At 38.0% G+C, this 25,391-nt stretch overlaps 2 protein-coding genes across 2 annotated transcripts; one reads left to right on the top strand and one right to left on the bottom strand.

Moving 5' to 3' along the window:
* The first annotated feature begins 92 nt into the window (after positions 1-92).
* LOC115444555 (myrosinase 1) lies at positions 93-9,895 on the top strand. Its single transcript, XM_030170380.2, has 11 exons — positions 93-150; positions 1,048-1,154; positions 2,544-2,691; positions 3,243-3,409; positions 3,701-3,958; positions 4,353-4,441; positions 4,831-4,978; positions 6,302-6,465; positions 7,754-7,903; positions 8,749-8,837; positions 9,691-9,895. Exons 1-11 carry the CDS (start codon positions 122-124, stop codon positions 9,812-9,814), a joined length of 1,473 nt encoding a protein of 490 aa, XP_030026240.2. The 5' UTR covers positions 93-121; the 3' UTR covers positions 9,815-9,895.
* Positions 9,896-11,479: 1,584 nt separating this feature from the next.
* Positions 11,480-19,573, bottom strand: LOC115444567 (myrosinase 1). Its single transcript, XM_030170395.2, has 9 exons — positions 19,453-19,573; positions 18,323-18,429; positions 17,103-17,417; positions 16,451-16,711; positions 16,048-16,136; positions 14,444-14,591; positions 13,856-14,019; positions 12,584-12,733; positions 11,480-11,786 (listed from the first exon to the last, which is right to left on the bottom strand). The coding sequence occupies exons 1-9, from the start codon at positions 19,479-19,481 to the stop codon at positions 11,574-11,576; spliced, it is 1,476 nt and encodes a 491-aa protein (XP_030026255.1). The 5' UTR covers positions 19,482-19,573; the 3' UTR covers positions 11,480-11,573.
* Between the last annotated feature and the right edge of the window lie 5,818 nt (positions 19,574-25,391).

The raw sequence follows: 25,391 nt of genomic DNA on the forward strand, positions 1-25,391 counted from the left end.
ACTTAGAGGACTGCCTCTAAGTATTGTTCGAAATGTCTTCCTGTAATCACAATCTCTCGATATCTACGTAGAATCCAAATCTTTATAAGATAACGGAAGACGTATATATTCAGTAGACAAAATGTTTTCATCTCAAGTGGCCGTAGTCAGGTATGAATCTTAAGTGATAATCTCATTTCTGATAACTGTTTCAGTGAGCAAGAACTTACTACATTTATGATTGATTTTCAATAGATACAAATTATCCATAAATTAAATTAATTTCACTGAGGGGTGATTTTTGGTAAAATAAAACGATTTAATCGTAAGGAAAAATATTTTTTCATATGTTTCGAAATAGTTTTTTTTTTTCATATTTTTCGAAGGAAGTACTAATGACAGTTGTATAATTGTTCAATTATATCATATTTATAACCACCTAGATTATAATTTAATTCAAGGATAACTTCTAATTGAATATTTCAAAATCAGTTAATGAAGAAGTGAAACACTTGACATATTATATGGTTAAACCAAATGCAATTTGTAAATTATTGTGTCATATTTTATTACATTAACAACTAATATTGGATTAATATGAAATCGCCCCTGAATGGGCTAAATTACTGATGGATTTTCAATGTTCATTGGATTACAAAGTTTTAATATTTTCGTAGATTGTGATAATCTCCCCTTATTCATAGACGTTTTTATCTAAGGACGGAGTAAATCTGTGATAACAAGTCTGTTTCTCAGTGCTGACGGCATGGCAGCCTTCGCAGTGCGTAGACATAGGACCGTTGTGATTGGTTAATATTGAGTATACAACAATGAATAAGGTAGAAATTAATTCTAGTAAGCTGGCCTAGTCCAATCCGCACTAGGCCAGCGTGGTGGACTAGGGCCTAATCCCTCTCAGTACTAGAGGTCGCCCGTGCTCAGCAGTGGGCAAGTATATAATACAGGGCTGATATTATTATTATTATTATTCTAGTAGGTTCAAATATCAACGAGTTGTGCGTCAAATTTCCGCAGTAACTTTGAACGATCCCCATATCGATATTCCAGCATATTGCTGACGCTTGTGGGCGCCGAAGAGCTCGTGTTCCCACCAGGGTTCAAATTTGGTGCAGCTTCATCAGCTTATCAGATCGAAGGCGCCTGGAATGTTAGTGGTATGTTCATACATGAAAATAACCATAAAAATAAAACAGCTATTATTTCTACTACTCAAATTTGAATCCGTGCTTTCCGGCGTTTTTGCCATGCCTATTGTAATCAAATCTAACAGCTCATGTGACAGGACCCTTTCTTTTAATTTTATTCGAACTGCTTTATAACTAGCCTATCTAGTTGTAAACGCCCCTATCCTTGAGGTTAAAATGCCTCCTTAGATCATGATTTTGTCACCCGCATTGCTCTGGAGGGAAGTGGACAATTAATATTTCCAACTCCTCCCTATCTTTCTATTTATTAATTTAGTTGCGGGATAATGACATATTAGTTTTCCCTTAGACTCGCCGAGCTTCACTGCTCGGTGTCATAAAATGCTTGCCACTGCTGATCCTGGCTTACAGGAGTTGTAGTGGTGGGTGTGATGGCGAGAAAGTCTCTACTCAAATTAAAATTAAAATTCAATACTAAGGTTTATGACTTCATTGAATTAATTTGTAATAGTTGCTTTTGCGGCGTAGGCCTCCCCTAGATTTTTCAACACCTCTTTTACACGTGCTGTTGCATCCAGTTACATTCACATCTTTGTTCAAAGATATCTCTCCGCCTTATCTTTGGTCTTCCTCTTTTTCTGTTATTTTCTCGTGGTATCCACTCGGTTCATATATAACTATCAGTATATCATAGGCTTACAGAGTTATCTTCGTTAAAAGTACTTAACCCTCGATTGGTCTCAGGGATTCCTTTGATCCCTATAAGTAAGGGAATTGCCTAGTATCCAGAAAATGTTTTGTTATTAACCTTATTGTTAGTGATTACAATTTTTATTTCACTTGGTAAGATACTCAACCACTTTGGACAGTCTTCCAGTCAGTTAAAACTGCTATACTTACTGCCTGATCTTGAAAATCCAGTATGTATACTGAACCTGATAGTAAGTACAATAAGATTCAATATTGACTTCAACGAAAAATTGTCTTTCTCTAAATCGTCAGACATATATTCAAGGCCCTGGGCCCTTATTCTGGGCCCTTATTCTGTATGATAGTGTAAACGCGTTACGCGGCCGTGTCATGTTATCTTCGAGAAATGTGCGTGGAATGGTATTCTGTAAGCCTAATTTCTATAGTCCTTAACATGATGTGTTGTGTTACGTGCTTGTTACGCACTGTTAAAATAACGTGCGGGATAGATAATAAGGCCCCAGAATACCCACGTTATTTTGACAGTTCGTAACAAGCGCGTTACACACTTCATCGCGTTCACGATCATTGACATTAACAAAAAGAATACCATACAGCAATTTCACGAAGATAACGTAATACGGCAAAATTATTAGTAGGTATACACTGTCATAGAGAATACGGCTCTGTATAATCATGTAACTTCAGACAAAACGGAGAGCATTTGGGATCGAGCTTTACACACGTTGCCGTGGATGAGCACTGACGGTACGAATGGCGACGTGGCCTGTGACTCCTACCACTTGTGGCAACGGGACATCGAAATGGCAGAGGAATTGGGACTCAAATTCTACAGGTATTTTAGCTGGAATACAGTATGTAAGATATGCAGTAGGTCATATTACAGTGTCATCTCGCCTTTTTCTTCTCAGGAGTAGACGTGGTGTATTTTACCCAAATGCAATACTGGTGGTAGAATATTTGTATCCGACCACGTACACAAGGTGTTAAAACCTACCATAGTGGCGCATATAAGTGTGTCGCGTTCCGGGATCGTTCTGTGTATATCCGGTTCCAACAGGCCGGCATAATTGTTTTGACCGTCGAGGCGTAATCATCTTTCGTCAGTCGACATTTTTTCTGGATCCAATTTCGCTTACCGTCAGGCGCATTTAGGTCCCTGAGTGCCCGTATAAAAATGTTGTTAGGTCCCATAAAATACGCAGCGACCTTATTGCCCATTACTCCGGTTATTACATCCGTATAATCCTATACTCCAAAGAATCCAATATCACATTCACCTGGAGATCAAAACCCAAGATCAACACGGCAATCGTATTACATGCAAAATATAACCACACAGTGAATTACATTTTAAAATTATAAATTACGTATAAATTATTTAAGGTTCTCATTATCTTGGACAAGGCTCTTACCTAACGGATTTGCCAATAAAATCAGCGAAGACGGCAAGAACTACTACGATAACTTGATCAACGGTCTCTTGGAAAAAGGCATTGAGCCACTGGTCACTATATACCATTGGGACTTGCCACAAAGCTTGCAGGACTTAGGTAGGTTTGATCTATTATTCCAAATGGTTTCGTCTTTAATTCTCAATATATTTATTGTTAGCCTATTCCTTATTATTGATAAAATATCCTCGCCACTAAATTTGAAATTTCTTGAAAGCTTAACGGACATAAACGTAGTTACTTTCACCTTTATAATATTATTTAGCATTATTCTTATTGCAATAGACTGCTCTCCTGTTATATCATGGAGCGGTGATCAGCTCAGTGATTATCTTCCAATTTCCTTTACCCATCGAGGATTGAAAGTTTACAAATCCTTTCATATTCTAGGAGGCTGGACAAACCCATTGATCAGTGACTGGTTCAAAGACTATGCTCGTGTGGTCTACTCCCTCTACGCAGACAGAGTCAAGACCTGGATCACCATCAACGAGCCCGTGGCCATCTGCGACACCGCATACTCCATGGGGACCTTCGCCCCCGGCATCATTCACTTGGAGTCGGTCTACTTGTGCTCCAAGAATGTTTTACTAGCACATGCTAAAGCCTGGAGGGTTTATGATGAAGAGTACAAGCCTTTGTATCACGGTAAGGTCGCGGAGGTCCGATTAACTTCCTTGTTTGCTCGATATTTTGTCGAATGCGGATGTTTATGAGCAGTGACTTGAGCATGGGACGACTTCTCTGTTTTTTTGCTATCTTATAGTATAATTAAAGTTTTCTTTTAATTCCTTATGAATGATTTTGTGGTCTATACAGAAAGTTGATGATACTGGAAGTCACCACTTGCTTTTGGAAGGAGTGTATTGAAGGCTTTCAAATAACTTAGAATCTAAAGAATGCACATAGTTTAGGAAAGTCTTTAAATTTTTTAGGTGATAGTCATGGTCCCCCTTGATCAAATTAACCTATTTCGTTAACCAGCTCATTTTTTCCTCCATGTTTAGCACAAAAATTATAGAATTATAACATATAATTTCAGGCAAGCTATCGATATGCAACCACTGGGTTTGGTTTGAAGCTCATACAGAGGATGATGAAGAAGCGGCCGAACTTTCTAGACAATACTCGGTGAGCAAATTCATTCTCTTCTCTCCTGTTCTGACAGCATACTCCTGTGATAATTCTTTAAATAAGATAAATTTCAAATAATTATGTATATACTGCCCACCTCTAAAGAAAATTACAAAATGCTGAAGGAAAGTTATTACTTCAAGTCATTTTTGAGATAGTGGAATCAACTTGGGATGGTAATTTTGGAAATTATACCGATGATATTTGGTGTTAATTTCGGTTTAATTCCATTAGCAGAATTTTAAAATTATTATCTAATGCCGAGTCAACCTCTCGATCAAGCCGACATATCATGCAATCAAAACTCTTTGCAGCAAGACTCTGAATTAAAACAGATAACATCAAAAACATTTCTAAATTATGTCTCATCTGTGTTATGAATTTAGGTTGGACGATACACGCACGCCATCTACTCGAACGAGGGAGGGTGGCCTCCTGCCATCGAAGAGCGTCTCAACGCGTACAATGTCTTACATGGCTACTCTCATCCAAGACTACCGCCTTTTACTGACGAAGAAAAAGAACTTGTGAAAGGTAGTAATATTATTTTCAAATATTTTAGTTTTTTCAACCTCAATAAACAAGCCGGTCATTAGCTAGTGATTTGGATTTTAGCTGATCAGCTATCAGCTGGTAAGAAAACTTTTATCAATAAATTCTGTAATTGCATTCATAATATAACCCCGATACAAAAAAAAAAAACGCTTAAAAGTAAGAAATGGAATGTGTTTGTCCTTTTAACTTTATTGTCAATTCTAAGTGATATTTTACCCAATCGTCCTCGCGTCGGGGCCCGCTAAAAAGTATTAAAAGTATTTTCATCTCCAATTTCGGTGTTCAGACCTCCCCCTTCCCCCACTACTTGATGCAGAAGCATTAACACAAAGTTACCATATGTATATACTACCGAAGCGACAGTACACCAAATTTCAAATCAATCGGACTTGTGAAAATAGGAAATGAGCTGATGATCTTTAAACGTGTCAATAGGTCTTTGTAACGTTCCAAAATGAATGTCTTTTATGTACTTTGAGTAATTTCTCGAGGTTTTCACAATTTAAAATTTGTTATAGCAGTAAATAAGATAGATTTAAGGTTAATAATAGTTTCTAAAGCAGCGGTAGCCTAGTTGAGTGTGGAACGGTCTGCCGAGACGAATGTCTGCAGGTTCAAATCCCAAGGGCACACACCTCTGACTTTTCTAAAAAATATGTGTGTATTCTTTGTGAATTATCGCTTGCTTTGACGGTGAAGGAAAACATCGTGAGGAAACCTGCATACCTGAGAAATTCTCTAATAGGAATTTTCGAGGGTGTGTGAAGTCTACCAACCCGCACTAGGCCGGCGTGGTGGACTAAGACCTATTCCCGCTCAGTAGTAGAGGAGGCCCGTGCCCTACAGTGGAACAGTATATAATACAGAGCTGATATTATTAAGTTTAATAAAGCATAATTAGTATAAGAAGGACGACACTACTCTATAAGCATTTACTTTGTACCTAATAGTTGTGACAAATAAATAAATTATAGCAAAGAACTATCTTGGTCACACCAGCTTTTATATATCAAAACCGTGTCAAAATCCATTCGCTTAGGAGCTACGATGTAAAATACATACAGAAAAACAAATGCCAATGTCGAAGGGTGTAAATAACCCAATTCGTGCCGACTTCCCTTAATTAATTTATGTTAAATTTAAATATCATTCGAACGATTTGCAGACTACATCTATACATATTAGTACGTATATGTTGTGTAGGGTTCTCTTATGGAAAATTTAACCCCTTGCCACTGAGAGATACGTCTTGTAGGTACCCTTGTAACACCCCTTTTTCCTTCGGGAAAACCTTTATTTCAGGGACATACGATTACTATGGGTTCAATTACTACTTCAGCCTGATGGCAAGGCGGGCGCTCCCAGGGGAAACCATAACTCCTCACTACGTAGCCGGCATCCGCGAGTTGGGAATAGTTATGGAAGCATACCCTGACTTATCTCCAACACTCCCACCGGCCTTTTATGTAAGTACTAGTCGACCCGACAGACGATGTCCTGTCAACTATGAATTTGCAGCGCGCATTCTGTCAATCGCTGAATTTAACTTTTCTTAAATTTTCTAACGTACCGCTCAACTTCCTTATTTTTTTCTTTCATAAGATCCTTCTCCTGACGATAACAAACACAACAAAAAAAAATAGTGAAATCGGTCCAGCCGTTCACGCGTGATGTGACCAAGGGAATTAGTGATTCATTTTTATATATATAGATGATTGATACTATGAAGGGATAAAGACCTCGCTTATAATAAGGTCATATTCTCATATTCCCCGAGGGTTTTGACTTATCCTTTAAACGAGATTTAAAAAGAGTACTCATACGGTAGGCAACGGCTTGGCTGTGCCTCTGGGATTGTAAAGTCCATGGGCAGCAGATGCTGCTTACCACCAGGTTGACCGCTTGCTCGTTTGCCTACTAAGCAATAAAAAAGTAAAATAAATACTCTAAATCTGACCTTGACCTGAATCCTATCGACACCGGCATTGGCACTGTAAAAGACACTAACATTTGACACTTCATATGAAATGTATGTAGGCTCGGGAAATACGATCAAGTAAACAACTTTTAAAATTATATTTTCGCGGACCGCTTCCACCTTGCGCGGTTTTCCCGTGAGGCCATTTTGCGCTCATTTTATTTTAATCCCGCCCGTGCTACCAGGAATCCGAAATCAGTCCTCATTTATATCTTTCTGACTAGCATTTGATCAATTATAACCTATCATAGATTGCATCTAGTTTTCAATTAAGTATAAGCAGATGTTAACGTTGTTAATTGTTTCTTGTAGACTCGTTTCCGTAGTGTAATTTCAATTATGGCATAGGTTTAAGGAAGACAATCTAGTCTTAATGTGATTTAGTGCTTACGTATTTTTTACAATGATAGTGTTCTGTGCTATGCTTTTTATTAAAAAAAATACTGTAGTCAAATACTATAAGGGGCCGTTCAAGTACTACGTAACGCAATTTGGGGGGAGGGGGGATCTCGTACAAAGCGTTATGTAATATTGTTTTATTTTAAAACAATTACAAAGGTATTTTAGCGACTTTCCGGTATTTTGTATAAAGAATATTAAAAAAAGACACTTTAGAGTTACATAACTTTTGGAGGGAGGCTGGGGCGTACAGGAAACGTTACGACTCGTTACATGGGGGGGGGGGATCCAAAATCTTCAAGAAATTGCGTACGTAATACTTGAACGGCCCCTAATTAACTATACTGTTTGATGTCTAAAGATGATATCTTTGACAGAAATATCCAGAAGGACTGCGCAAACACATATCCTGGATTCGGGAGAAATACGGTGATCTAGAGCTGATGATCGCTGAAAATGGGTTCTACAGCACCGGCAAAATGAATGATTTTGACAGAATGGATTACATGCATGATTGTTTAGAACAGGTATTTGTAATATAGAGAGTAGAAACAATGGTTTTAATTATGAGTGTCAGTAGTTTCAGATCAAAAGCTAAGCTTAGTTAGTTGCTTAGCTCGCTTGGTTGAGAAATTACCATTAGAACGTAGCTTCGTTTACATAGCCGCCTGCACACAAATATGTACAAATATCTCTGAGCTTAGTTAAAGTAGTTTAGTGTTTCTATATGAGCTAAGTTAAAGTAGTTTAGTTTCCGGTCTGCCATCCGCATAGAGACTGCTCCGCTAATTGCAAAACCAAATAATTAATTTCATTTGTTTCCTAATTAAACTTGATAAATCTGCTTTTGAACGCCAGATCTAGTACATACATAGTACAAATATATCAATGACCATTACGCCCTTTTCCATACTTTTTATTACGAAATGATATTTTGCTAAAAACAAAGAGTTCTAAGATTATATAGTGGGAAGATTATCTTACAAAAATTTTGCGCTTATATGATGGTTACTCAATCTACTGTGAAATACCAAAATACCAATGTAAAATACTTAATATTTTTTTCATATCATGATTTGCACGTTTTTATTTCGAATATTATATTTTGAGTAAAAATATTATTTATGTATTAATATTTAAAGACGCTGTGACATCTTGTCTTGGATATTTCAAATAAGACAGCGACTTATTAACAATTGGTAATCACTTTTGGAGCAATAATTTGGCCCTGATGTCTGACCTATAACTAACTATATAGTTTAATGTCTTTGGCTAAAAACAAATATGCACATAGCATGTCATTTTATATGACTTCAACGCCATCTACGACAAAAATATTGCGGAAAGAGCTGATGACCTTAAATGATTACAGATGTTGCTTGCGATCACCGAAGATGGAGCCAACGTGACTGGCTACAGCTACTGGTCCTTAATGGATTCCTTTGAGTGGAATGAATCTGGGTATGCTGTTCTATAATAATATCAGCTTTGTATTATATGCTGTCTCATTGCTGGGCTCGAGCCTTTTCTACTACTGAGAGGGGTTAAGCCAATGAGAGAGATTATCGACTGCCTCAGTGGGGTAGTTGTACTGCATGCGCGCTACGACAGCGCTCAGAGATCCTGGGTTCGAATCCCGGGTCGGGCAAAGTGATATTTGGGTTTTTCTGCTCAGTATTAGCCCGGCGTCTGGAATTTGTGCCCGATATGGCGATAGGCTCGCCCCCTATCACATCATGGGGAAAAGTGGGTGCCTTGGTTGCGCCTCTGCATACCCCTTCGGGGATAAATGCGTGATATTGTGTGTGTGTGTGTGTGTGTGAGAGAGAGAGATTATGGTGTTCTATAGACTGATAATAAAATATCTAATACAATCGGGCTTTTAAATCAAACGCTAACGATATTACGTTGCAAAGATAGTTGGTAAACGTTAGAAATTAAATAGCTATTAACAGTGTGTTCAGGGTGTCGTGGTGTAAGGGGACTGATCCAAGCACTTTCCTCGACGCTAACCATCGTAGTGTGCCTGTGCACTTATGCTGCTCACGCACACTGTAAGCGATTAGGGAAGGTAGTGGCGTCTTTGTGGATGAATTAATACAGTAAACGCCACAATTCATGACCACAGATTTATACAAATTTTACGTAAGGTAAGGCTCATGTAAGGGAATAAGTTTCATCGACTCACAAACCAATTGCGCGAAACATCACCGCATTGACGTCAAACCTACCAATCCCGAATGTGCTTAGGACTCCTGCCTCTATCTGTAACAAGTTTTGCGTCATAAATTTAAATTCTACATTACCTTTCCAGGCTTAAGTTCGGTCTATATCACGTAGACTTCAACTCTACGGAGCGCACGCGCAGTGCGCGGGCATCAGCTGATTATTACAAAACTGTCATCAAAAACCACGCACTGCATTCACCGAGACCTTGAAATTATGCTTTAGATGCAGTTATTAATTAATAAATGTATTTGACGCCTTTTGACTATAAAATAAATGAATTTGACAAATAATATGATTTTTTTATTACCAAGAAGCCATATAACTGGTAAATGGTTATCGACGCAAATAATGATTAAGTTCATAATAAACTTCAATACTAAGATATTTATCGACATTCACACCTTTTATCCCTGGAGTGGTAGACAGAGACGCAACTAGTGCTTCCCCATTCCGCCGTGTGTATTCCGTCCCATGATATGATCGGGGCAAGCCTATCGCCACAGCAGACACAGTTTTTAGCGTCCAAGCTGATACTAAACGTAAAACCCAATATTACGTTGCCCAACCCGGGATTGGAACCCGTGACCTCCACCGACTACGCACACAATATTACGTCCCCCATGCAGCCAGCCGTGTGTACGTTACAAAATTAAAGTAGGAAAAGATCCTGCAGTCATACAATGGTCATAACTGATCTCTAGTCATACATAGGCTCCGATCTTTATCTCTGTAATGTTAGACAGTGGTGGAACTAGTCGAGCCACAAAATGGAGATCCACAATTCGTATACGGGGACCCACGAAAATTTATCTGCTTCGATAGTAAAGTACTAAATTGTTGGCTTGACTTCATCTATGTAGGCAGTAATATTGGTAGGGATCGTAAAATACAGTGACCCCAACAACTGTCCAGCCACCCCTCGCGATGGCTGGGCTGTAATGGATTGCCATTACAGCCCATTGCAAGTGCATTAGCACTTTCTTTGCGTAACCATAAACGAAGGTACACTGGAACCAACAAAATTTTGAAAAGAAAAGTTGTCTATGGGAACAACAGTTTGGAAAACTATACTTTAGAGGAAAGTGGAAAAAAAACCAACTCCTCCATATATTTCTATTTGATAATTTCATTGCGGGTTAATAATAATTACTGCTCTCCGAGACTCTGCGAGCGTCACAGCTTGTTATAATGCGGGCCACTGCCGATCCTGCCCTACAGTAGCTGTAGTGGTGAGTGTGAGGACGAAAGTCTCATCAACTATAATATCAGACAAGCTACAAAACAGATAAACAATGTTACAACACCTACATCGTTTTTTTTTTTTGTTGAACGCTTCGTCTAATTTATACAGCGGTAGCCTAGTTGGTTGTGGAACGGACTGCCGAGACAAATGTCCGCAGGATAAACCACCTCTTTTCTAAATATTATGTGTGTATCCTTTGTGAATAATTGCTTGCTTAAACGGTGAAGGAAAACATCTTGAGGAAACCTGCATACCTGAGAAGTTCTCGGCAGGGCTTTCGAGGGTGTCTGAAGTCTATCAATACGCACCAGGCCGGCGTAGTGGACTAAGGCTTAATCCCTCTCAGCAGTAAAGGAGGCCCGTTTTCAGCAGTGGGACAGTATATAATACAGGGCTAATATAATAGTTATTATTGGTTTAATAATTACTACTACCACTAGCGGACTGTGCAAAGTTAAAGTACAGAAAAAACAGTCAAATTTTATATATATTGTTAGCATAGAACTTTTTAGTGAGGGTATTTGTAACACTTCTTGCTATAAAAGCGCTGAGCGTTTGACAGACCGAGTTAGTTGGTTGTTGACAGTCGTACCAGTCGGTTGGTTGGTGAGATATTTGCCGAAAGTATTTCTGTAGTCAGCGATATTTTTTTTATTTTAATTAGAATCGAATCAGTTTTCTAACAATATTTAAAATTTAACACGTTCAGTCATGAATATTTTAAATCATAGCTCAAAGTTCAAAGAGTGTCTTTGTATTAGTTTCTTGTAGAACTCTGCGGATGCTTTAGGAGTCCTAGTTCGTTCTGGAGACGTGAAGTCCACTTCGTAGAGGCCGAACCTCGAGTTGTACCCATCTGTCCACTCGAAGTTATCCATGAGGGTCCACGCGGTGTATCCTGTGATGTTCAGCCCGTCTTCTTTGATTGCTAAAAGAACCTAGGAATCGAAATTATTTGGTAAGGCCTCATTTAGATGTAGCAATTATTGCTAGCAAGGGCATTGGTGATTCTCGCCTGGGTCATCATCTCAACCATAGGAAGTCCACTGCTGAACATAGGCCTCCCCCAAGGATCTCCACATCGATCTCGCCTGGGTGACAGGCAACAATTCCCTACCCTAAACAATAATCGTATAAGTTTTTTGACAAATATTAAAAATATATATAATACTACCACGCCTGAACAAGTATGTGTAAACAGTGGAAAGATTCTTGTTCTACATAATCTAACTGAACATTATTATGCCATTGATGTATATTCTTTGGACACGAACGTCCATATAAACTATTTGTTCATAATCTGAACTAAAATGGCAACCAAAACGCCACTGTTATAACCTATTTATTCACTTGAACAACAAATAATTTTACTTATTTAACTAATATTTTCTATTTAAATCTAAGTTTATTTATTTATTTGAACAGCCAACAAAACATACAACTTACATAGTTTGTTTTTTAACAATTCCATAAGTAATGGCATTGAGAGCCGTATAGGTAAATAGGTTTTTTACTCTCTGGTTTTCCTATCTGTCCTTCGCACATATGGCCGTAATTAATTATAGATCTCAATATTAGTCTATCACATCGCCCCTATACCTACACTGCGAAGACTATCATGCCGCACAAAGAAACGGACTTATTATCAAAGCGTTGGTCCGTACTTAGCTAAGTAACGTTTGTGCATAAGCACTTACGAGTCCTCGTAGTATTGTTCGTGAACACAAATGCTCACCTGTTTTAAATAGTCTCTGTAATAATTTATTCTTTCCGTGTCATTCAATCCGGTCTCACTTGAGTAACCGTTCTCTGTGATGATGATCTTGATGTCACCGTATTGTTTTCTCACCCACAAGAGCTGTTGGCGTATACCTTCAGGGTACACCTGGAAGAAAATCAATCATTTACAAGTAACAAACTGATGGAAGATACAGGTCTTCACATGGGCGCCGGGAGGGTGGTGGAAGTGAGTGAACATGCAACCCCTTGTCCAGAAAGAGCAAAAATATGTCACTGAATAAATCTACAACAATAGAAACTATCGACCACAGAGATTTTTGTTTTTTAGTTCCTCTAAACTAGTTGATAACACTAGATACGAAGACAAAATTTAGAACGTAACCAGGTGCTCGACTTTCTAGAAGTGAACACTACATGCATAAAATTAATATATTAAGTAAGTTTACACGGTGTTTATGATTTGGTATTTAAAAAAAAAAAACTTTATGATATTATGTATTATATTGCGTAGGTGCAGATGCATCTTCCTAAAACTAATCTTGGCAGTGCCCATGGGTTTCCAGTAGGCTCACGGTCACGCTCTCCGACATTGTACGAATAGTTAACAACAGCTGGTGCTGTTTTGTATTGCCATGCTTTTGTTTGGTACCTAGTACCCACCCAGGGGGGCTCTCACATATGAGAAACCTACCACCAGTAAAATGGTTGAAAGACTAACGTTCTTCCACCTGGCTGTCTCAAAACCACAATCGTCATCATTCAATATGGACTTGGTACCGTGTTTCTTATGGTACATTCTAGAGGGGTAGACCGGGCTTTCGTCTCCTTCCAGACCGGTAAAATTGCCTCTATAGTAAATGGTGGTGATTCCTAACCGAATTTCGGCAACGGCGGCCAATCTCAACGGAGATCAACCAAGTAGGCAGGAGATATTATAGTGCACAAGTGTGTGCGCAATACACAAGCACTCTCTGTTCCTTCACTCTTATAGTCCGATAAGGCGGCAACCCGACATGACCGGAGAGAGTTCAGGCGCAGAACCAACTGCTTTACGTGCTTTCCGAGGCACGGGGATATCACAACGCCAACTTCCTGACTGCGAGCTGCGACTGAGTAATTTTTAAGATGGAAAAACCCAGTCACAATTATTTTTAACCCGACTGGGGATTTGAACCCAGGACCTTAGCGTGGTAGTCACTCGTACCGTTTATAATTACGACTACGCCACCAAGGCAGGTAGTTTTAAATAAATACAGTACAAACTCACATAGAACCAGAAAGAGGGTGTAGATTTCCAATCTGGATGCACTTCGTATTTGCCGTTGATGTGGGGAGCATCTCCAAGAGGGAAGGGACCAAGTTCCTCGCCCTCCTTCGCCTTGCGTATCAGCCGGCTTGTGTAGTGGTTGAATGCGTAGAAGTCAAATGTACCTGTTAATAGATTTGATAACTATCAGAGTGATGAACCGAAGCCCCTGACTATAAGAAACAGCAATACCATCTAGCACATTGCTTTTCAAAGTGGGGGGCGCGCCCTTAGGGATGCGTGACAGCATGTACAGGAGGGCGTTAATGTACACTAGACTCCGGGCTGATACTGAGCAGAAAAACCCAAATATCCCAAATATAAATATGACCCAAATAAATATACGTTTCAACGTTCATTTTTCGAAGTAGACCCTCAGTACTGGCACACTATGGCGGTTTTGACGTTTATCCGGTCATCAAGTTTCGTAATTTAAGTAATGTCGAGCGTGTAATTATCGCTCGTCAGTCGACATTCTATTGAACACTACTCCACTTACTATTAAACGCAGTAGTCACTCTGCCGAGCTCGAATAAAAAAAAAACTCACCTCTAATATATTCTACTTCCTCCTTCGTAAACTCTGGTAGGATAGACCTCTTATATCCTTTCTTTTGGCTGAGTTCAGCGATAACTTTTTCTATGACCGGAGGCCAACCACCCTCTTTAGAGTAAACGGGATGTGAGTACCGGCCACCCTAATAAAAAAGAAAATACGTAAACAATAATCATAAGTAAGTATACATAATAGCGGCGATAGCCTAGTTGGTTATTGAACGGGCTGCCGAGACGAATGTCCGCAGGTTCAAATCCCAAGGGCACACACTTCTAACTTTTCTTAAATGATGTGCGTATTATTTGTGAATTATCGCTTGCTTTAACAGTGAAAAACATCGTGAGGAAATCTGCATGACTGAGGAGTTCTCTATCCAATTTCGAGGGTGTGTGAAGTCTACCAATCCGCACTAGGCCAGCGAGGTGGACTAAGGCCTAATCCCTCTCAATAGTAGAGGAGACCCGTGTCCAGCAGTGGGAAGTATATAATACAAGGCTGATATTATTATTATTAAAAACTTGTGTTTCGGAATTAATACGAGATAACAAAAGCTAAATTATCTATTAGTAAATATAAATGCTGGTTTCTTCAATTTGTAACACATTTCATATATTTATTTCCTGCACTGAATACGCTTAGTTATTATAGATTAATCTTATTTGGATATAAATATTTGTGTTTAAAAGTAAAATCGCTGTTTCGATCGTCGACCGACCGTCGATTAATCAGTAATATTAAACAATTACCCTTATTGGCATTATGATCATACTTTAAACGAGTATAACAAATAAAAACATGTTTGACTTTTACGGTATACGTAAACTAGATAAACGGCCCCCTGTTTAAAAACAAGATAAAGGATTTTATCGGTATCATAACATATTATATAACAAAGACCCCCGCCGCGTCTATCTATCTACTTGATAAACTCAAAAACTACTCAACAGATTTCGATAAGATTTGGTATGGAGATAGTTTAAGATTCTGGTAAGGTCATAGTCTATATATCTTAGGGAAATTTACAGCGTGGCTTTATTCTGGAAAAACTCTGTCACACGTAAGGCGCCGTTTAAGTATTACGTAACGCAATTTGGGGGGACGGCAGTCTTGTAAAACGTTACGATGCGTAACAGGCGCGGGAGGGGAGTCTCGTACAAAGAGTTATGTAACATTGTTTTTTTTATTTTAAAACAATTACAAAGGTATTTTGCGACTTTCCGGTATTTTGCGTTAAATCATTGTGAATATTAGAAAAAAATTGTAATTTTAAAGTTAAATAACTTGGAGGATCGCGGGGACGTACAGGAAAGCGTTACGGCGCGTTACATGCGGACGTGGGAGGGTCAAAAATCTTCAAAAATTGCGTTACGTAATACTTGAACGGACCCTAAGTCGCAAGCAAAAGCTAATAAATCATATACAAAAAGTTAAGAAGACCATAACCAATGATCAAAAATATTTACATCTCTTAAGAAAGCATTGCCAATCTTTGCGATTGACACTCACTAACTGAAATACCAATGAGCAAACCTAATTGTAGAGCCTTTAAACATTAGAATTACCAAGGTCGAGACGATTTAAACGCCCCATTAACTTACTATGTATTCTCTAGCAGTTTCAGCCAACTCTTCATCTTCAGGGGAGAATGGCTCATACCACATCAAATGGTTGGCCAGGGATAGTTCACCTAAATAACAAAAAAAAAAAACAAACCATGTTAATGTTGTAAAACAATGCTGATATAAGATCGATAGTCGATTGACAGAAAACATAAATGATCCTACTGTTACTTAACCAATTAATTTAATACTTCGATCTAGATTCACAAAACAAAATCTTGAAACATAATAAATTATCTCAAATAAGGTTGGCAACGAAAATGTTAATATAGAACTTCACAAGCCCGTTGCAAGAACGTATTTACACTTCTATGCAATTTACACTCTATACAATTTACGGAATATTTACAAAAGCAACTCCTCTTTCCAAACTATAACTAACCTTGATACTTCGCCTTGAACTCCGCCTCATAAATCCTGTAAGCCTTCGCATGGGACAACAGAACATACTTATTACACAGATAGACTGCATTGTCAGGATCTTGCCAGCCTGGTGCCATGATCTCTGACCCGTGACCAATGTCGCAGATCGATGATGGCTCGTTGATAGTGATCCAGGACTTGACCCTGTCTCCGAAGTGGCTGAAGACCACGCGCGCGTAGTCTCCAAACCAGTCCACGATGAGGGGGTTGGTCCAGCCGCCTGGAATTGAAGAATAGTTTAGCGTGCCAAATGTCTGGATGTCGGCAGTTTTGGGACTCTCATGGCCATTCCATTTGATGTCAGTGTAGTTAACTATGTAAAATAGTTAAATGCTTACCGATTAGAGATATTTAATTCCTCGAGAGATGTCAGAATAATGCTAGTTTATTTTAAAGGTCGGCTTATCGTGGACAATTATTAGTTGAAGTTAACTTCTATTTCTGGTATATTATGCATTAAAATATTATATTAAGAAGAGGTAGACTGTCTTTATATAAAATGGAGCGGGCATCTGTATTACCTGAAGCTAAGTTGTCATCTTCGTTAATACCAAAGACATTATCGACACCTTGTCGACTTTGAAGTACAAGGCTCTTTATCAATTACTTACCCAAATCCTGAAGTCTCTGCGGCAGATCCCAATGATACAGCGTCACCATCGGCTGAATACCCTTCTCAAGGAGTCCGTCGATCAGGTTATTGTAATAGTTGAGTCCATCCTCGCTGATCTTGTTGGCGAATCCATTCGGCAGCAGCCGAGACCAGGCTATGGACATTCGGTAGAAGTGCAGGCCAAGATCGGAGGCCATTTCGATGTCACGTCTCCAGAGGCGGTAGGAGTCGCAGGCCACGTCTCCGGTGGAGTGGTCAGCTATGATGTGAGGCTTCTCGTGGACAAACCTATCCCAAATGTTTTCGCCTTTGTCTAAAATACGAAATGTCAATCAATATTTCATGGAGAATAAAAAGCGGCGATAGTTTAGTTGGGTGTGGAACGGACTGCCAAGACAAATATCCGCAAGTTCCAATCCCAAGGCCACACACCTCTGACTTTTCTAAAATCATGTGTATATTCTTTGTGAATTATCATTCGCTTTAACGATGAAGGAAAACATCGTGAGGAAACCTGCACATTTGAGAAGTTCTCTATAGTAGTTTCGAGGGTGTGTAAAGTCCAACCAACCGACCAACCAACCCGCACTCGGCTAGCGTGGTGGACTAAGACCTAATTCTCCTCAGTAGTGGAGGAGGCCCGTGCCCAGCAGTGGGACAGTATATAATATAGGGTTGATATTATTATATTATTATTGTAAAAAGTTACCGAAGAAAAATATCGCGACTATAGGCAAGGAAATTAATAGTAATCGACGTGGTCTAGGGAGTTTAGATGAGGGTAATTCGGTCAAAAATCATCAAGGAAGACAAAAAATAAGATGTAAGTTCTTGCTCATTACCTTCCAGTGTACGAAGGGCTTTGAGAAAAACAAAAAAATGTCCTTGAATAAACCTTTTATCGCAGTTGAATGATACATGCAGCCCGCTTGATTGTAGGCGATACGACCATTTAGAATTACACAGCACGACGTGGTACTTTACTGAGCTCGTCTCGCGAAGACATAAGATGCTAAGCCTCATAATGCCCAGTAATTACTAGCTACAATGTCCTTCAAAGCGGAACACAACAGTGCATGCACACTGGGGCTTGGCGGTAAAAATAAACATTACTTTTGTACCTACCCAGACGACCTCTCACATACGAGAGACCTACCACGAGTGAAGGCAATGATATTATTTTTTCTTGCTCGCTAGAATACGTATAAAAAAACAAACCACTGGCATTCCAGCCGCCTTCCACTTGGTACGCTGCTGACGCGGCTCCGAACTGGAACCCTGGGGGGAAGTCCAGATCCTCGCATGTCACTGCTGCTACCAGCAAGCTAGGAAAAGCAAATGTTATATAACATCAATACTTAAGTTAAAGGAACACCAAACTAAACTAACATCACAAACGAGATGTAATGAAATGGAGAAAGATTATCTACCAAATATTTGAGTTCTATCTTTAAATATAGAGCCGCTATAGCCTAGTTGGGTGTGCAACGGACTGTCGAGACGAATGTAAGCAGGTTCAAATCCCAAGAGCACACACCTCTGACTGCTAAAATTATGTGTGTATTCTGTGAAGGAAAACATCGTGAGGAAACCTGCACATCTCAAAAGTTCTCTATAGGAATTTCGAAGGTGTGTGAAGTCTACCAATCCGCACTAGGCCGGCGTGGTGGACTAAGGCCTAATTCCTCTCAGTAGTAGAGGAGGCCCGTGCTCAGCAGTGGGTAAGTATATAATACAGGGCTGATATTATTATTATTATTATTCTTTGTGAATTATCGCCTGCTTTAACGGTGAAGGAAAACATCGTAAGGTAACCTGTATCCCTGAGTTCTATATGGGAATTTTGAGAATGGTTGAACAGAAATATATTTAATGTAAATACATTTCATCAGATTTATTATGCGTCCTATGATCAAAAGACACAGGTATGGCCATATCTGTGACAAAGGCATTAACAATAAACCTACTGAATTATTTACAATTGATAATTTGAAACTTAAAACATTGCAGTAACGATTAAGCGTGATAACAAATAAATCTGTTTATCGTAAACATTTCAATTTTAATATCGATGGTTGAAACGGTAATTGACATGAGAATTTTTTTTTTGAAAATTTTTAATTATTTTAAAATAACAGAAAATAGTGCTGTCTTAAAATATTTGTATGAAAATTTTTAATTATTTTAAAATAACAGAAAATAGTGCTGATCTTAAATATATATGAAACTAAGTGTCGCAAAAACTGTCGTTTAAGTCAAATCAACCGTCGATATCAATTTTTACACCATATTATTCAACTAGATTATGTAAAAATTACTTCAAATAATTAAATATTGGGCTGTCTTACCTAAACAGGACTATCCTTAAAGAGAACATGTCGATTACTGAATGGTGGAAGTTTGATTATTATCGTATCAAACGCAAATTTCGTGTGGACAGCTAGTTCACGCGTTACTTTGCGTATAGTATTTAGGCTTGCGTAATCATAAGTATGTTCGTGTAAAATAGCCTTAAGATAATGTAACAGGGGACAGAGGGGCTTGTTGTAAATAAGAACAACGGTATATCTTCAGATCAACATTATTAATTAACCAATTAATAAATACTACAACTCTTCATTTATAAATTCATGTTGAAAAAACAACTAAGTATTTATTACACAAATAACATTTTGAGGCTAGTTGTAACACCTAATAGGGTGAGAAGGAACAGTAAAAAAAGGAAATATAACCATTTTATATGATAAAAAAACCAATGACGTTTTACAAATAGACGCGTCATACATAACGTGACCAGACGTCCCGTTTTGAACGCGACCGTCCCTTTTTTCGGTAATCTGTCCCGGTGTCCCCACAAAAAACTCGGGGACGTAAAATTGTCCCGTTTTTCGAAACCGTGCCAAAATTTAAGAGCCGACCGGGCTGCTACTTGACTACAACGCCTACGAATCTTTTCTCTAATGAATAATATGTGGACATCTGAAAAAACTCAGTTATAGATTCCAGTTCTGAAAACGATTTTAATAACTAAAGTCAATGTATAAAAAAAACAGCTATAATAAAATAAATTTGTTCTTCAGACAGATATAAATAAAACTGAACATTTGTATCTTACATAATATTTTTTATTAATATTTATCTAATAATTTAATCCTATCTTATTTTAATAATATTATAATGCAAAAGTTTGTAAAAAGGTTTGCATCTTTTGTATATTTGTCAGAAGTAAACGCAGAAACAGCTGAACAGATTTGTATACAATTTTGTATTTAGATCAAGTTTTGCTTCTTAATTTTAATGGGAAAACGCAATTTTCCGAGTTTTCATACGTGCAATGCTCGGCCGCCGAAGTATAAATTTTCTAATAAGCGTGTGTTGTTTTTTTCCATTGAGAACCTATACTTGACGTAAATAAACCGATGTCCCGTTTTGAGACGAAAAATAAATGGTCACGTTAGTCATACACTAACAAAATGGCACATAAAAACGGCGCATTATTTGCTATGGTTCCTGTAGATATAATTACAAATTGGCTCGAAGAAGGAATAAAGAGATGCAGCATACATTCGTTGGAAAAGGATATATATACATCGACAATTACGTAACAACGTTAGTGCCGCACGCTCATTGGCCGTTAAGTCAGGCAATTACCTTACTTTCGTCTTGCCAGTATTGAGCTCGGACAACGTATCTATGTAATAAAACATCTTAGAAAAAACTATGCGATTGATTCATGCTAAACTTTGTATGAAAAAACATACCTAGATATGTATATTTTTATTTAAAATTTCGTCATATTGCCAATTTATTAACATTATATATTATTTTCGTCATATTAAATTTATTATGAAACCACATACTTATCTACTTAAAAATAACACTTTATAATAAGTTACTTGAGCCTAAGGTGTAAAAATAAAAAGTTTAAGTTTCGAACAAAATAAATATTAATAAAAGTTTTTAATTTTACGCGCCCTAAAGTCATTACTAACTAGAAATCGTTGCAGCAAATCATACTTTCAGTCGAAATACACCTCACGCACGCGCCATATTCGCATCAAACTACAATGTAATCAAAATCGAAAACTAAAATGGATTAAAAATAATCGTTATTAATGGATGATATTTGGCACGATGTCTGCAAAGGTGAAGACGAGTATGTGGTTTCATTTAGTAACGCAATGTCAAAATGATCCTGTATTTACGCGAATGCTAGACATTAAAATTAAACTATTTTACGGATTTTATCGCGGTTTTCATATTTTACTTTTTCTCCCGACGTTTCGAAGATTTTGCAGCCAAATTGTTCGTAGATAACCAACGCAACGATGAAGCAAAGTCAGTTACAATATCTACCTACATTTTACAATTATACAACTTTTTAAATTTTAGCTGTTGGTGGTCTGATCTACGCAGAATGAGCTCACAGTGTCTTGAAATCTGGCAGCCAGTCTTTTGGGTTCCGATTTAATTAAAAGTAAAACTGGATCCCAATAATAATTAAGTTATATATTAAACTTAAAAAGTTGAAGTTCGTTGTAAAAAGTCGTGTGTGACTTACCCCTGTTACAAAAATCCCCTCGATCCCCTACAAATAATTTTGTTTCTCATGTTGATTTTATTAGCATCTTCATATCCATCACACTCTTATGAGAGGTTGATAAGGCCCAGTTTCCAATATGTTGCTGTAATGTCTCTTAGTTTTTTTTTTTATTTCCCGTCTGGTTTATTTATCATCAAATTTTGGGCAAAAAATAAAGTAAAACACGAAACCGTTTTTTGAATTGTAAAATGGGCGTAGTTCGTATCATACTTTAATATTATATATATATTACAAGCTTTTACTCGCGGCTTTGTACGCGTGAAGGAGTGTTCCGGGATAATTTTACTTCCGACTTACTTGATATATAATAATATCAGCCCTGTATTATATACTTGCCGACTGCTGAACACGGGCCTCCTCTACTACTGAGAGGGATTAGGTTTTTGCGGATTGTTTGATTGCCAGTGCAGATTGGTAGACTTCACACACCTTCGAAATTCATATAGAGAACTTCTCAGATGTGCAGGTTTTCTCACGATGTTTTCCTTCACCGTTAAAGCGAACGATAAATTCACAAAGAATACACACATGATTTTAGAAAAGTCAGAGGTGTGTGCCCTTTGGATTTGAACCTGCGGACATTCGTTTTGGCAGTCCGTTCACATCCAACTATCGGTATATGTTCTTAGTTATATTATAATAAAGTTAGTAAAATCATGTTATTGACATATGTGTTTATTTCTGATGTATAAGAGAAGTAACTATGGCAAACAAAATACAATTAGTTCTAAAATAGAACATATAAAAATAATAAGTCACGACGAAGGTTACAATCTCCAACAGCCGCCCTAATCGCAGTTGTGACAGAAACAAAACAAATAAAATAATTAAGTTTCTAAACCTAAGTTAACTACACATCGTTTGTGTGCTAGAGGTCCGAGGGCCTTCGTTAGTACATCAGCAGGCATATCGTTACTTCTTATATATTCTAACTTAACAATATTATTAGATACCTTTTCCCTAATAAAGTGAAACCTAGTATCTATATGCTTCGTCCTGCTGTGGTGTACAGGATTTCGAACAAGATTAATGGCACTTTGGCTGTCAGAAGCTAAGTTAACTGAACAAAGTATACCTGTTATCTCGTATATAAACCGACGTAAGTAACACGCTTCCTTCGTGGCAGACGCTAATGCCATATATTCTGACTCGGCCGAACTTAACGCAACAGTAGGTTGCTTCTTGGATTCCCATGATACTGGACCTCCACTTAACTTGTAAACATAACCGGTGTATGACCTTCTGTCGATTGGACAGTTTGCCCAGTCTGCGTCACAAAACCCTTTAAAGGTTCTCTATTCTTCCTGTAAACCAATGAATAGTTTAGGGTACCTTTTAGGTATTGCAGAATCCTTTTAGCAGCATTCCAGTGTTCTTTAGTAAAACACGTATTAAATTGACTTAAATAGCTCGTGGCGTAAGCGATGTCTGGTCGTGTGTTTACCGCTAGATACATGAGGCATCCTATTAAGTTTTGATAAGGATAAGACTCACCGACTTGACCATCCATTCTTTTTTCCATATTCTTTTAATTAATGGAGTATCCACGGCCTTACAATCCTTCATATTAAATTTTTCTAATATAGAAAGAATATAATTTCGCTGGTTCAACCTTATACTCTCGGAATCACTTTCAACTTGTAGTCCCAAATAACATTTCAGTATTCCGAGATCTTTTAATGAAAAATATTTCGACAAATCATTCTTGACAGTGTCAAATGTCAAATCAGAATTAAAGAAGACTATTATGTCATCAACAAAGATTCCTAATATTACAAGTTCTTTACCAAAAGTTTAGTATACACACAAGGTTCGGAAGGAGTTCCTATGAAACCTATTTTAGAAAGCGTTTCATTTAACTTTTATTCCAAGCTCGCGGTGCCTGTTTAAGACCGTAAAGAGATTTCTTCAATAAACAAACTTTGTTTTCTTTTACCCTTTTCAATAAAACCAAGAGGTTGCTCCATGAAAACTTCTTCTTCTAAATCTCCGTTAAGGAAAGCTGTATCGACATCTAAGTGCTTCATTCTCAACTTCATATCTGCAGCTATCGACAAACAACGTGCGGAGGGAAGAATGACGAATCACTGGTGCGAACGTCTCCTTGTAGTCTACACTTTCAACTTGATGAAAACCTTTGACGACGAGTCTCGCTTTATACTTGATAATATTACCATAAGCATCCTTTTAATTTTGTAAATCCATTTACATGGTATAACCTTTTGTTAGGTCTATCTACTAAATTCCATGTATGGAGTTTCCTTAAGGAACTATACTCATCAACCATAGCATGTTGCCACTTGAGCATCATCGGCATGAGTAGCTTCGTAATATGTCGTAGGTTCATTAGAATCTACCATTGACGTATTGTAAGCTTTATAAAAATTTGTTGCTTTTCTATCTCTGGAAGGGTATCTGCGCTCAGGGTGCGATTCCTGTTCCAAATTCGCTGTCACTTCTTCCACACTAGGCATCCTTAAGTCACTGAGAGACTCTCGCTCTTCCAGAGTCACTGACTCTTTTGCACTTTCTAGATTTACTGGTAAAGTTGCTTCAGCCGCCGGGCTGATATTCTCATCACAGTCATAGAATTGACAGTCATGATCAAACTCAGACTCAATCTCTTTTTGCTCATCAAATAACAATATAGATTCTGACTGTGCGACAGATTGCTTCTGCTTTAGCGCTGTAAAGCAATTTTCAAAAAGGTTGCATCTCTGGATATAATAACTTTTCGTGGGTTAGCAGGATCCCTAAAAATATAAGTGCCTGGATTTTCAGAATAACCGACGAAAATTGCTTCCTGTGCCTTGACATCTAATTTCTTCCTGTGACACGAAGGTATATGGACTAGAGCTCTACAACCAAACACTTTTTAGATGGCTAAGATCACCTTTTCGTCCATACCATTTGTCATAAGGAATTTGTCCACCTAAGGCTCGATGAGGAGACCTATTCTTAAGGTAAATGGCAACTTGGAATGCATCTTCCCAGAATGCTTTCGGTAGTGAACTTTCAGCTAGCAACGTTCTTGCCTTTTCTGTAACCGAACGATGGGTGCGTTCCGCTACTCCAACTTGCTGAGGACTATAAGGCGTCGTTGTTTGATGTTCAATACCTTTTGAAGCAAGATAATCAACAAACTCTTTATTCACGAACTCCTTACCTCCATCAGTCCTAATTGCTTTAATTGTTTTATCTAACTGATTTTCAACAAAACATTGAAACACACAAAATATATCTTTGACTTCTGTTTTAGAAGAAATAAAATAAGCAAACACTTTTCGCGTATAATCGTCTACTATTGTCAACATATATCTATTTCCTTGAAAAGAAGTTGTAGACACCGGTCCCATCAAATCCATATGGATCAGTTCCAAAGGGAAGTAGCCCTATTAAACGCTAACCTTTTGAAAGGTTTTCTTGCTTGTTTACCTTCCACGCAAGCGATACAACTAGTTTTATCTACTCCTGTATACTTTATACCTACCTTGTGATTTTTCAGTTGGTTCATGCCTATACGACACAAATGTCCTAACCTTTTGTGCCAAATTTGATAACTATCCTGACAGCCAGAGTGCACATCTTGTGTCAAAAAATTATCCGCCACATTCTCGGAAACATTTACAGTACCATCTAAAACGTACAGTCCACCACAGGGCGAGGCATGAGCAACAGATTCAC

This window comes from Manduca sexta, chromosome 4, assembly GCF_014839805.1.
Source record: "Manduca sexta isolate Smith_Timp_Sample1 chromosome 4, JHU_Msex_v1.0, whole genome shotgun sequence".
NCBI lineage: Eukaryota > Metazoa > Arthropoda > Insecta > Lepidoptera > Sphingidae > Manduca > Manduca sexta.

Bases quoted from the DNA above. Each gene is read 5' to 3' on its own strand.
- LOC115444555 (XM_030170380.2), top strand. From the start codon at position 122: ATGTTTTCATCTCAAGTGGCCGTAGTCAG. The intron at 1,155-2,543 runs GTATGTTCATAC...ATGTAACTTCAG, and splicing joins AGGCGCCTGGAATGTTAGTG to ACAAAACGGAGAGCATTTGG. The intron at 4,442-4,830 runs GTGAGCAAATTC...TTATGAATTTAG, and splicing joins AACTTTCTAGACAATACTCG to GTTGGACGATACACGCACGC.
- LOC115444567 (XM_030170395.2), bottom strand. From the start codon at position 19,481: ATGTTCTCTTTAAGGATAGTCCTGTTTAG. The intron at 16,712-17,102 runs GTAAGTAATTGA...CTTCAATTCCAG, and splicing joins GCAGAGACTTCAGGATTTGG to GCGGCTGGACCAACCCCCTC. The intron at 14,592-16,047 runs GTAAGTTAATGG...CTTTTTTATTAG, and splicing joins AAACTGCTAGAGAATACATA to GGTGGCCGGTACTCACATCC.